The sequence below is a fragment of the Pithys albifrons genome, chromosome 1 (assembly GCF_047495875.1).
Source record: "Pithys albifrons albifrons isolate INPA30051 chromosome 1, PitAlb_v1, whole genome shotgun sequence".
NCBI lineage: Eukaryota > Metazoa > Chordata > Aves > Passeriformes > Thamnophilidae > Pithys > Pithys albifrons.
Genome location: NC_092458.1, coordinates 7,740,899 through 7,754,742, shown reverse-complemented (window position 1 = coordinate 7,754,742; position 13,844 = coordinate 7,740,899). Strand labels below are relative to the sequence as shown.

The 13,844-nt window shown below is 40.5% G+C and overlaps 1 protein-coding gene across 11 annotated transcripts in view; it reads right to left on the bottom strand.

Moving 5' to 3' along the window:
* SH3KBP1 (SH3 domain containing kinase binding protein 1) overlaps positions 1-13,844 on the bottom strand; it is a 227,750-nt gene that overhangs the window by 27,214 nt on the left and 186,692 nt on the right. For all 11 annotated transcript variants that reach the window (XM_071553835.1, XM_071553921.1, XM_071554103.1 and 8 more), the window contains 3 exons: positions 8,057-8,158; positions 4,081-4,132; positions 287-370 (listed from right to left, as the gene is read on the bottom strand). In XM_071553835.1, coding sequence (XP_071409936.1) covers positions 287-370; positions 4,081-4,132; positions 8,057-8,158 — 238 coding nt within the window. The remainder of the gene's footprint in view (positions 1-286; positions 371-4,080; positions 4,133-8,056; positions 8,159-13,844) is intronic.

The window sequence follows — 13,844 nt, the reverse complement described above, 5'->3', positions numbered from 1 at the left end:
CTCTATACAGCATTTCATGTATTGAGGGCAAATCTCCCCTTGACTTCAGTTGTGGCTGCATGTACTTAACAACTCTGGATTGGTACAATTGAAAATCCTGATTTTAGTCCATAAGCCACAATGAGATCCTTTCCAAAATGCCTATCATTACAATCTATCAGAGTGGGAAACAAACATCCAAACAATAATACATTTAATGGCAACAGAGATTTTGAAATGAGCATGTGCATTGGTTCCCATTCCCTCATCTCTCTGCAGAGGGCAGGCAGGAAAGCACATTTCATACCTTTCTCTTCTGTTCGGTTGGGAAGACATTCTGGCCGTTCAGGTGGTATCTTCTTGATTTCATGCTTTCGATCCGTCGTGGTCCCTGTCAGAGAAAGAAAAAATTGGAATTCTGAACAAGCCAATGAACCAGCATATACAGCCACAGGCTTTTTATATTCCCCAAATTGAAAATGTCTTGCTAAAGTTGAACATGAATCTATTTCAAGTATTTCCTTGCACCATAATGACAAAAGAACAGTTGGATGTTTATGCCTTTATACCCAAGTTCACAGTTTCCAAACTGCATCCCAAAAGAATAGACACTTTCAGACCATTCTGTGAGGAAAAAAATCAGTAACTACAGATTTTTAAATACAGACAGATCCTTTACCATTACAGAAATATTTAAAAGAAAAGCAACTCAACAGTGTGCAGAAACATCAGGAATAAATCGATTAATTGGCTAATGCCAAGAGAATATCTGATAGAGCCAAATATATAGAGCTTATTTTAGAGTAAATTAACCCATCTTCCCCTCTCTTTCACCACTAGTACTAGCTGTTCACTTCCACATATTGGAAGAATGAGGAGAGCAATGCTGGCAGTATCCTGCATGATTATTTTGATTGACAGCTTTTGGCCTGGAGGTGTAAGCCCCTGCCTTCTTCTGCCTCTGTACCAGTGGCCCTGACATACTGTTGCTCCAGGGAATATGGGAACTTGTGGCATCAACAATGGGAAGACTTTGCAAAAATCTCCTGGCAAATGCAAGCTGCAATCTTCTCATCCCCATATTATAAGAAATGCTTTACTGGATATTGGCTTTGCTGCACTGGCTAACCAGTAGGTGCTAATGCCATTTCAACTTCCTAGTGTTGGAAACCACTTTAGGTAACTCTACTAGTACCTCAATAAAAATTACAGCAGAAGAAAAGCAGAGGAGGCAGGGCATGGAACACAGGGCAACTTTTTGCTTCAGTCTGTTCTATTATATGCAGTTCTCTGGTGTATTTACACTTTCTGAATGTGCTGTCACAACTCCTTTCTGTAGCTGGTTCCTAGAAATCAGTGCACACCAGTGGTTATCTCCAGCCATTGCTTCTTTATGTAAGCATGCTGTTGGACAGGAAATACTTGTATCACTTATCATGTCAATAGATAATATTAAATTCTCATTTTATGGTTGGATTTGGTGATCTTAAGGGTCTTCTCCAACCTAAACGATTCTGTGAGAAATACTTCACTGCTGAGAAGCAAAGCTGTTGCTGCAAACCAATTAAAGCCTTTCTACACACAAGTTATGCAAAGCACAAGTCAACTTACTAATAATCTTCCACCCAGTAGTGTGTTCAAGAGAAAAAGACATCCAAGTGTCTAATTACAGTGAGATTAACAGTCATCATTAACACACAGAAGGACATTCTCAAGCCAAGTCTAAAGCAACGAGCCTACAAACACTGAGGAGCTCTGAAGCTCAGGTGTAGTCCCTACTTGGGTTGTGACCCCCAAATGAATCAGCACCCAGGCAGGCACCATGATGCTGCCTTTGCTTCCAGGTGAGGGCCACCTGCAAGGAAGCTCTGGGAGCTCCGTATCAGCTCCCAGATGAACTCAAGAGTATTCCCTCCCTCTGGTCTACACACAGTTGTATTGCTTATCCCAGCTACCCAGGGAAATCCTACTGCTTTTCAGTGACTTTACAGAAGGGACTTGTCCTCCTCAATTTGTCTCTCCAGTTTTCACCTTGCTTTGTAAAGCAGTGCAGCACCCATGGCCCTGGCAGCCTTCTACTGTGGAGAATTTGGAAATATAGCCAAAATTCTCTCTCTGTTATACTAAAAATGAGACACCTCTTTTACACATACACCACTTGTACTACAAAGCCCAATCCTAATTCTCTGCTCTGACTTCACATTCTGTATCAGAAGATACTGATATTTAATTGTTTAGGCTGCAACTGACAATTTTCAATTTATTCATCACATTGAAACTGGTTAAATATGAAGAAAAATTACTGGAAGCTGTTACCTACTATCAGCAGTAAGGCCTGTCATGGAGGTGTGGTAAAATACAGTATAATCTCAGTGAAGTGATAATTTGACGAATACAGGATGTCCAGTTGATAACAGACATAGCACAATTTTCAGCTCTAAATACCTAACAGAAGAAACTCTTGTGCCAGATCAGCCAGCACTTGTCAAAGACTGATTACACAAAGAAAGAACTGCAATACTCTTTGCTTTGACTTAGACTTAGATGGCCTTAATCATCCTCTATGCAACCATTTTTCCTTCTGAAAATGGGCACTTTATTCTGCTTTGGTGACAGCCAATGCATTGCATGCAAACAGGTATATATGAAAAGTGTTATTCTCTAATTATAGGAGTATAAATGGAAAGAAATATAATGTTTTATAGAGCTTTTTCAAAACATGACAACAAAATCGGTTGTCACTAAGACATGGTTAATATACAACCACCACTAGATGGCAAAGTCATACTGCTCTGTCTGGACACTGCTACTGATCTTGGAATCACATTTATGTTTTCGTGAGTCTCAAGACAGAGTGAAGAACAAACCATGGCTGTCAATAAGCAACCCAGATATTTATAGTCATGATTCTATAGTCAAAGAACTGCATGACAAATTCAAACTAGTTAAATTATAGCATATTGATTCACAGTACATTGTACACTGGTGTAACTTCTTCTTCTATTAACAGCTCAAGACTGTAGGAGAGGGAAATCTACTTTTTAAAGCACCAAAAGGTAGGTCAGACCACAGCAACAAGAGAACTATCTGGCTAGATTGGATGAATTTGTTTTGTGTTTTTAACATGTGCTATCAGTGGGGGAAGCACTAGTGCTGATGCAGAATTTTTACAAACTGACTGGACTTAAGGGATTAAAGAATTCCAGCCACAGTTATGTTTCCACCAGAAGTGCAATAAAATGAAAACTCTGACGGCATCCCCTGCCTTGTGATTTTTAATTTTACATGAATGGAACCGGAATTTGGTTTCCAAGTCGTAATTGTCAAGTGTGTAGATACTTTAACTGTTTCTAAGTTTCACGATAAAAATAAATCATGCAGGCACTTTTAGAAAATTAGAAGTGAGAGGTTGTTTTAAAATTACAATTTAAAGTGAGTTCAGCTCTCAGTACCTACACACAATTCATTCTAACATATTACAAAACCAGTTTTGCTGGAACGTGTCTGTTTGAAAAACAGAATCAGCCCCTTAATACATTTGCAACACCATTACCAGATTCAGGATAACTCCTTTTAATTTTATACTTAGGGCTATAAAGTATTGAAACCCAATAACTTAACTGTGGCATAGAACCTGGAGCAGCCAGCCAGCTCCAGCATTCATGCAGATCTGCAACTCAGATGAGTTACAGCATTTTACAGATATGCCAAAAAGCTCTTTGTCTACAGAATAACTCAGATCTGTAGTGAATGCAGTTGCCTCCTCCAGCTATTATCAGACTCCACATGCTGCATCTACACTGCAAAGACATGCACACCATCAACTTCAGTCAAGGAACAGAACCATAGAACATAGAACTGAAATGTCACACTTGCTTCAACTTAACATATTTAAGGGCCAATACAGGTAATTTTAAAATGGTGCAGATGGTTGCCCGCAATAAATTTAAAAAGCACACCACAGAGTTATCAGCCCTGAAAGAGATTCTGATTTACTGGTTGTTGTCTAGGCACCTGCTTATCAATTTTGATACAGATGAACTCTATATAAATTTGAATACACTTAATTTGGATTGAGATGTGCTCACTGACATATCTTACCTGATCCTTGTTTGATGACAGGAGCTGATGGAGGTGGTGGTTTCTTCGGTCTCTAAAATTTAATAACAGGAGAAAACAGATTGCTTCAAAATGCCTGTAAATCTCACTCATATAAAAGTTGGAGTTAATCAGAAAGCGCTTAACATTAATAATTAAAAGTCATGAGACTACAGATCTGTCACGTATTTCTTCTGAAATAACTTCATAAAAGTGAATTCGAAGAGACAAAATAACATTGACAATTATAATGCAATTTTTATACTTCTGCTAATAAAATATCCCATTGAGGGGTAAAAAAAGGTTCATTTAATGTACCTTAAGATTAGAGGAATACATGACCTTTAGCCTACTGAAAAAACATGTATCTTTAAAATTTAATCTTGGGAATATTCCTACCCATTTTGGAAAAAAACAAACACAAAGAAACGCCCAGGTACACGTGGCAAAACCTGACGTGTGTTTTTGCAGACTAAGAAATGATGCAAAAATGCAGAATACAAGAAATGCTGCAAAAGTTACATTTCATTCACTCACTGTGATATATTTAGACTTTCAGCTGTGAAAGACAGTTATCAGAATTTTAGATGTTTGGTGAAATAAAACAAATCCTTCCAAACAATCTACACTTTTTACTTTCACCTTCTCTGTTATAACCATTTTCCTAATAGATCTGTAACAGCGTGACTCAGAAACATGATCAAAAAGCAGTGCCAGAACCATTTCTCTTCAACTGCAGGTAAGGGGAGGGATTGCTTTTCTTCTGTGCTGATATTTGTGAATGTACACACACCACACCGGCATTCAGGGTATGTATGTTGGAATGAGAACAAAACCAAATGGAGCACCATGCTAGATCAAACAACACACTTTAATCTCTCACTTAAAAAAAATGAAAGGAAAAAACCTATAACACACTTTATCTCTCACTTAAAAAAAAGGAAAAAACCTATCAAGATTATGAAGAATAAATGCTAAGCAAAAAAAATTTTTATTTCATATGGCCATTGATTTTCTGAGATGCACCTTATTTCCTTTGCTGCAGGTTGATCACAATCACTGTCACCACACTGCTGTTATCCAGCACTGTGCATTGTCTTGTGGAGCTATGTATGAAATAATACGTTTAGCTTTGCCAAACTTCAGCCATCTCTTTAAGATGATATTTTCTCTCAAATTCTTACTGATCCCTGTCTCCCCCCCCCCCATCCCCTATTAATTTCTATGTATCTGCCAAATCTTTCGAGAAAAGATGAATTGTTTTGTTCACTTGCAGTAATTAGTTCAACCTCTGCCCCAGAATTCTCAGATCTTGGCCTGACTGTTGGCAGGGGCAGGTTTGCTGGGAAGGCTGAGCCCTTGCCACGCACCCTTCAACGGGATCTCTTTCAGATATAGCAAACACATTCATTTCTGGAGTTAAAAAAACCCAGTTTTTGCACAGTCTGGATAAGCCTAACAGGTGGAATCTCAAAAGTTGTCATCCAGCAACTCTCAAGTTTCTCCTATTGCCTTATCCTGACCAGATCACCTCCTGTCATCAACCTGAGAGAGCTGTGGCCAAGAACTCAGGAGATCAGAATGATCTCTAGCCTGGCTGCTGAGGACCTTTGCCCACGAACAGAGTCCCTTACACTCTCAGAGATACTTTTGCAAGAATTTGGGCAACACATTTCAAGGTTTAAATGCAGAAAAGTGAAAAAACAGAATTGGAAAGAAAACAGGAGAGGAACAATGAATGTCTTGTGAAAGCAACTGGGGAGTTTTGTTGATAATGGCTGCAGAGTGAAATAGTTGATGCTGAGGATCCACCAGCACAATATACACATCTGGGGTTTTATTCTGGAGTGGTGTGAGACTGATCCCATTGACTGTCCATACAGCAGTAGTTGATGCACTCCTTTAGCACATGTTTTGGCTTTGTAAGGAGTCTAGGTCATGTCTCCTGAGATGTGTCTCCCAAAGCATAACAAGTGCAGATGGACAAATGACAGATTTACCACAAATCCCACTCCTGATTAAAACTAAAGCAATTATGTAGACAAACACAAAGAAAAAAAGGGTCCTATGGCTCACTAGAAAAAGTGGCTTCAACTGGAAGCTGAAGAGAGAAATTGTTTCAAAAAGGCAGACAAAGATAAGAAAGGGTGTCGTGTGAAGAAGTTACAAGAAAAGTGCTTAAGGAAACATGGGAGGGATTTACAAGTCTCCATGGCTGAGTGATGAGAAAACCGAGGTGGTGATGGAGACAGACCAGAAATTAAGCCAAGAGACAGGAAACCAGGATTGGTTGGACAAGAAAACAACTACAGAGCAGGGACAAAGAGTAAGAGGGGAGAGAAGAAGAAGCTGGATAAAAAATTTGGTTTAGGAATAGAAAGTAAATCCAGATGGTGATTTAGACTCAGGTAGTGATGCCAGGGAAAAATCCTGTAATTGAGACCACCTGAGATGGGGACTAGGCAGTGAATAGCAAAGGCCTGTGACAAATAGCCATGTGTGGAAAAGAATCAGGGTTGGAAAACTGGAGACTGAACAAGGAGATGGGAAAAGATCCCAAGCTTTTGTTCAACAAACAGAAGAACTACTGCAACATATACTTTCAGAGCATAGGATGGAATCCAAGGTTTCTGGATCACATCAGAGAGTATCTGACAAAATCACTGGAAAAGTATTTATCTCATTCTCTTAGCACTGATGAAAGCAAAGACAGACAGTCTCCAGTCCTACCAGTTACTTACTTATATGGCCAGATCTGTGGCATTTTGAAATTAATAAAATTTTATTCTCCACATTGAGAGCAAACCTAGATGCAATTTCTAAGTGTCTGAATATCTAATTTATTCTACAAGTTATATTCAATTGTACTCTGAAAAACACTTTAAAGGCATATAATTTATAAGTTCAAAAAGAGTGAATAATTTCACCACAAAAAATGGATATGAGGGAAGATCTTTTTCTTCTATAATAGGCTTACTATGTCTTTAAGGTTTATGATTTCTGCCTCTTCTGGAAATCACCTTCTTTTATTATTAGGCCTAAAGCCAGGATACCCACTCCACTGTGGAATTGCATTTTCATCTCCCACCTTTTTTGCTGCTCCTCTACCTTCATTTGCAGTAATTATCATGTTAGCCTCTGTGAGTTGTTTAATAGTTGTTTTTTTAAGCTTTCCAAGTTATTTAATTTTTGCCCTCGGCATCCAATTTTTATTGCCAAAGACTGAAGCTGAGTGCCAGTAAGTCTTAGTTTTATCACAGAAGCCTCACACTGTCACGATGAAATACTCATCCAAAGCCTCTCAATATCCCACTGATGACTGAAAAGGTGCCTAAAAATGGAATGGATTTTGGGGGAGGTAATCCATTACTTTATTCCAGGAGACTGCAAGATTTCTAAATACTGTCTAGTAAATAACTATGCCATCTTTTTCAAATAAATAAAAGCTGAAAAAGTTTATGCACAGATTTTATATCTTGCTTTTTAATAATTCTGAGAGGTCAGGAAAAGTGCTACTGAGATACCAAAAGCTCACTGTTTTTCAAATTTCACCATTAAAATTTCACCTTCATTACTCTGGAACAATGGTTGACTGCTGTCCATGAGCATGCAGGTGGGACACCAGCTTCTCATATTTGACCACAAATACAATGGAGAAAAATTAAGAATTATGGATATTGTTGCATCACATGACTCAGTCCTGGGACCTCCAGTTCCTCTCTCTCTCCAACTTGTAGGTCACAGGACAGAGTAGGGGAGTGGAGATGGAGTGATTGGATGGGCAAATCAAACTCCATAATATGACTTTAAGTGCACCACTTTCTCTACATGGCTGCTTTTTAAAACAGACATTTGTTTCATGTTTTTATGCTATTAAGTTAGAAGTAAAACTTTGTCAAAACCACATATCCAAAAGAGTACTTTCAACTGTACTTTCATTCTGTATTCTCGAGTGAAAATGCAAGAATATATTGCTTACCTCTTTTTCAAAATCAGAAGGAAGAAGCTTGACAAAGTTATCTGGAAACACACCTCGTCTGCCATTGAGTTCTCCTTCCCACCAACCCACATCAATGCAATCCTAAAAAATAGCAAAATAAAATGAAAACCACAGTGTGCTGGTGTGCTGGGCAGGTTTGTGAGCTGAAGTTCTCCTTTGCATAATGGCCTGCCTTTTTGCTGGAATGTGACAATGTGCTGGAGTGCCAGGTTAACAGGGGAATCTACCAGATAAAAACTTCAATATTCACCCAGCATTCCATTACCACATGGAGCAGATAGGAAAGAACAATAAATATGCTGTAAGAGCTCAAGACCTTGTCTGTGTCTAAAACATTAGTACACCATTTGATCTATTAAACGAGTCAGCATTTTGAGCACGCATGACACTATGTCTCTCTGACTTCATTTTACAGAAAAGCCAATAACTTAATTCAACATCATACATCCCAGGAGATAAAAAAGCTTCTTTATTTCCTGTACATTCAAAAAAAAGCTTGATGCATTAGAATTATTAAATTCCATCACCCTCCAGTTAAGAAAGCACCCGATCAATATCATTCATCAGCCTTTTCTGCAGCATTTCTGAGCAGCACAATGCAGAGTGTGTAGCAGAAAATAAGGCAATATCAGTGAATCTAAATGATGAAAAAAACAGTACAGCTATTATGGTTATGAATAGTAACAGTAACAGTAGGTACAACAATTTCAGAGGTTAAAATTGTTCCTTAAGACCTCAGTGCTCCATGTTCACTTTTTTCATGTTTGCTACAGAGAACACTTCCTGTTGAGATTTTCCACATTCTTCTTTTCTGAAAGCTGAAGCCGAACTAATTCAGCTGTTTTCCAAAACACAATTGCAGCAAAGGCACCCATTATCTGCTCAGTCTTAAAACAATTTCAGCCAATTTCTGCAGTTGGCTCTAATCAGGCTGACCAACCTTTCATGACTTCCATAAAACCATTTGTTTGAGCTGCTAAATGGATGATAGAACAATGCAAGTTAACCTAATGAGCTGTACTTAATACCATGTCCTAAAAAGATTTTTCACAATCACTGTGCTTTGTTATTTTTCTCTAAATTACAATACACAAACACAGGATGATAATTGAGGGAAAACAGACTAGCATTAAAAAGATGATTGCTTGTATGTTTTGGGGGTGGGTTTTAGTTATTTTTGTATTCTATACGTTTTATTCAGCTTATTTAGTCCACCCTGAGATAGAGTATGTGCTAACTAAATACACCAGCTAAATAGCATCACCGCTGCTTTGGTTGGTTTCCCCCTCCCTCAGATCTCAATATTTGTCTCTGATATAATGCAGGCACTGAAAAATCATTTCATTCTTTTTCTGATCATTTTCTCTCATGCCTAATCTGTGTTGTTCTCCTGCATTCTCCCTTCTCTTTATCAGGGTGGCCTTCACCAAGGACATTTACATTTCCTAGACCTTCCTGGGAGTTATTTAGGAGGCATTTCCCGGTTCTGTTAGACCTTTGTTAGTGAGCAGGGCTGAGTCTTGCCTAGCTGATGTTTTCAAGTATCTGCTGGGAGTGTACAGGGCTGTCAGGGGCTCCATGGCAGACCAAGATAATAAGTTAGTCGTGCATGGCATGGACAGGCACTGTGCGGGGTACTGCTCTTACTGCAGCCCCAGCAGCCCTCAGTCCTGAGCTGAAGGACTCTCCCACTTGGCTCTATCTACTTGCACAGCTGAGTAATCAGTGCACTCAACTGTTCTATCACATGGTGTGTTTTATAACGCTCTCCACTCTCTACGCTGCTAATCTAAAATTGCCAAAACATTTATGACCCAATTTAGATTTTCGAAAATATTAAGAATAATTCAAGCATCCAGAGACGAAAAGCTTGTGCTTCAAGTAATTGCACAGCTTAGTGCCAGCCAATAATCCTAACTGAGCAACACAAGACATCACATATATTCTCTTTAGGTCAGATGGTTTTATGCTCTTAGGAAACACAAATATTACTCCCACTTCTTTCTTTTATTAACACATGTGAATTTTTTATCCGATGCTTTTCTAAAGCTCATTTGTTCTCATGAAGTGCTGTTTGTGTCACACATTTATTAATCCCAAACAGCTGCAGGTTTGTTTATTGTTTTCCTCCCCAGCTTGTCACTCAGTCTCATGCAGCCAATCACCACACCAGATTCTCATACAGTAAGTAAATCTCTCTAGGCGATTTCGCTTTAATTTTCTCATTTACTTTATTTGCAAGAGGAGGCTTATGTGTCACCAAGAAAAGAGATGGAAAGAGATTTCAGAAATTAAAAGCTATAGATGGGATCTGGTGAAGAATCTGTGTGGCAGTGCCCTCCTGCTACCCACGACTGCAGCTTGCTGTGCCTCAGGAACCTGAGGAAGCTGCTCTGAGCACTGGCAGCAGGCAGGGCTTCATCAGGAGACACAGCACCATCCAGGCACACCTGGGTCACAGCTGCACACGCAGCCTCCAGCACTGACAAACGGCAGAGCTCTGAAGCACAGTCAAGGCAACAGGATTAAAACAACGTGTCTGCCTGTGAACGCTGAGCAAAGCACACTCCTCCCAGACCCTCACCCATCATGCAATCTTAACCATATTGTCTTTCTTAAATCTTCATGTATTTAAATTCACGGAAATGGCTGTAATTTCAAGATGTAGATTTTCTAGAAAAGCTGTCAAGCAATCCAATATCAATACTCCAACATTTATTAACAAATCAAGAGGATCTCTGCTTTCTCTACATGTCATCCTGTCCCACTCATACAACAATGTAGGTAAAGAGAAGTCAGACAATATCAAAATATTCCAAAAGTCCTATGAAAAAATGTATTCCAATTACTAAAAATGCACTTCAGTTTCCTTCTATTAAAAAAACCAAAACCAAAACAAAAAAACAGACCCAAAATATTTACAAAACTGAAGAGTAAGACATGGAAAAAAGAAAACATTGAAGAAATTGTGTTTGAGAGATACTGGAGTTCATGCAAGTTGAGTGGTAGGTGGCTCAAAATTTAGCTACTGTAAAAATCACCTCCTAGCAAATCTTAATTTGGAGACTCATTGCAGTGACAGTGCAATCAAAGACCTTACAGAAATCCACTGCTGGCACACACTGCCAAGCCTGCTTTGATTGTTCAGGCAGAGGCAGATTCATGAAACAGAGAAATCAAAAATCTTACAGGGAAATTTTGGCATTTTCTCATTAAAATTACATCTTGGTTTTATCCTCATTTCCAGTGAAGTGAAATAGAACTGTTCAGGTTGAAAATGACCTCTAAGATCACCAAGCTCAACTGCTCATCCAGCACTTCCTGGTCCACCATTAAACCATGTCCCTCAAGTGCCACATATACGCGTCTTTTAAGTGCCTCCCGGTATAGTGACTCCACCACTTCGCTGGACAGCCTGTTGCAGTGTTTGACAACTCTTTTGGTGAAAAAATTTTTCCTAGTACCCAATCTAAACCTCCCCTGGCACAACGGGAGGCATTTCCTCTTGTCCTATCACTTGTAACCTGAGAGAGCCTCTCACCTATTACACTGAGGCACCTGGAAAAGTGGGACAGCCCCAGATGAGACGTGCCTGCTGCTCTGGCCAGGAACTTGCTACCATTGCCCCTATCCCTTCAGGCTCTGTGTTCAGCCAGACAGAGTGTGGATAGGGAATCCTGCACATCATGCACCCTGTCTGCTTGTGGGCCTGCCCCAGGGCAGGCAGTGTGTGATTCCAGCTGCCTGTCTGTCTGTCTCTCTGTCACACTCCCTAATACTCCTTAACCTACACAGCTCCTCCTGGAGTTCTGTCACTAAGCTGAGGAGCTCCTTTACTTGGATGCATCTCCCAGAGGTGTGCTCACTGCTTCTGGCCAGTCCTGGTGTTAGAGCAGGGCACCCACACAGCCCAGCACGTGGGTGGCAGTGTATTCCCACTGGAGCTCTGGCGGGGCAGCTGTGCCAGCTGTGGTGGGAGCAAAGCTTAGAGAGGCCATGGCTTTCTGCTGGGTGGGTACCACTGCTCCCTGGCCAAGCTGATGGACACCACTGCTCCCTGGCCAAGCTGATGGATAAGATAACATTGCTTCCTGGCCAAGCTGATGGGTAACATCGCTCCCAGATCAAGCTGATGGTTACCACTGCTCCCTGGCCAAGCTGATGGACACCACTGCTCCCTGGCCAAGCTAATGGATAAGATAACATTGCTCCCTGGCCAAGTTGATGGGTAACATCGCTCCCAGATCAAGCTGATGGTTACCACTGCTCCCTGGCCAAGCTGATGGATAAGATAACATTGCTCCCTGGCCAAGCTGATGGGTAACATCGCTCCCAGATCAAGCTGATGGTTACCACTGCTCCCTGGCCAAGCTGATGGATAAGATAACTTTGCTCCCTGGCCAAGTTGATGGGTAACATCGCTCCCAGATCAAGCTGATGGTTACCACTGCTCCCTGGCCAAGCTGATGGACACCACTGCTCCCTGGCCAAGCTGATGGATAAGATAACATTGCTTCCTGGCCAAGCTGATGGGTAACATCGCTCCCAGATCAAGCTGATGGTTACCACTGCTCCCTGGCCAAGCTGATGGATAAGATAACATTGCTCCCTGGCCAAGCTGATGGGTAACATCGCTCCCAGATCAAGCTGATGGTTACCACTGCTCCCTGGCCAAGCTGATGGATAAGATAACATTGCTCCCTGGCCAAGCTAATGGATAAGATAACATTGCTCCCTGGCCAAGCTGATGGGTAACATCGCTCCCAGATCAAGCTGATGGTTACCACTGCTCCCTGGCCAAGCTGATGGATAAGATAACATTGCTCCCTGGTCAAGCTAATGGATAAGATAACATTGCTCCCTGGCCAAGCTGATGGGTAACATCGCTCCCAGACCAAGCTCGTGGACACCACTGCTCCTTGGCCAAGCTGATGGATAACATCACTCCCAGGTCAAGCTGATGGGTAACATCACTCCCTGGTGAACCTGGCTGAGCTTAAGTGCCCTTCTTGCATGGGGAGGGCAGGCTTGGCTGCCTTTGCTCCTGGTCCTGTCCTGTAGTTTTGTTTCAAAACCTTGTATCTGACCAACTTAATTTAAATTACGTTCTAAGATAATGAAGGAAAGGGAGAGAGGGGAGACAAAGTGAAATAAAAGCTCTTCCGTGGCAGAATCAATATCCATTCTAATTCCAAGCTCAGTAGTTCCCAAATAAGGGATAAAAAACTCCATATATTGGATTTACTACCTACATTCATTTTGTACTAAATATTAGGGCAAAGAATTGGACAAAATATAAGGAGGGGAAAGAAAGAGAAGTTGAGGATTTTTTTAGAAGGAATATTTAAACTCTATAAGACACAATATTACACAAAATATAAGGTACTAACAGTCAACTTGAGCTGAAACTTTTGCTAAGTCAGAGGGAATGGTAAGTGTGGGAGAAACGACAACTACCAGAAAACCGGAATACAGGCAGCTTTTGGCAAAATGTTGCCAAGAATTTTAAGGGTGTACAAAGGTGAACTAGAGAACATCAGTCCTCTTCTTGATGTGAAGAATAAGAAGGAGACAACTATTCATCATGTAATTAGAAGTAAGACATGTAAGCTGTGAATAAATTTGGAAGAGGGAATCACCTGGAGAAAACAGACTTTTTTTTCAAAGAGGATCATTGAAACAACAGCAAAGAAGAAAACAAAACACAAACCCAAACTAATGGTAAGAATGGTAAGAACACAGCTTCACCCTGAAACTTATGCCTGTG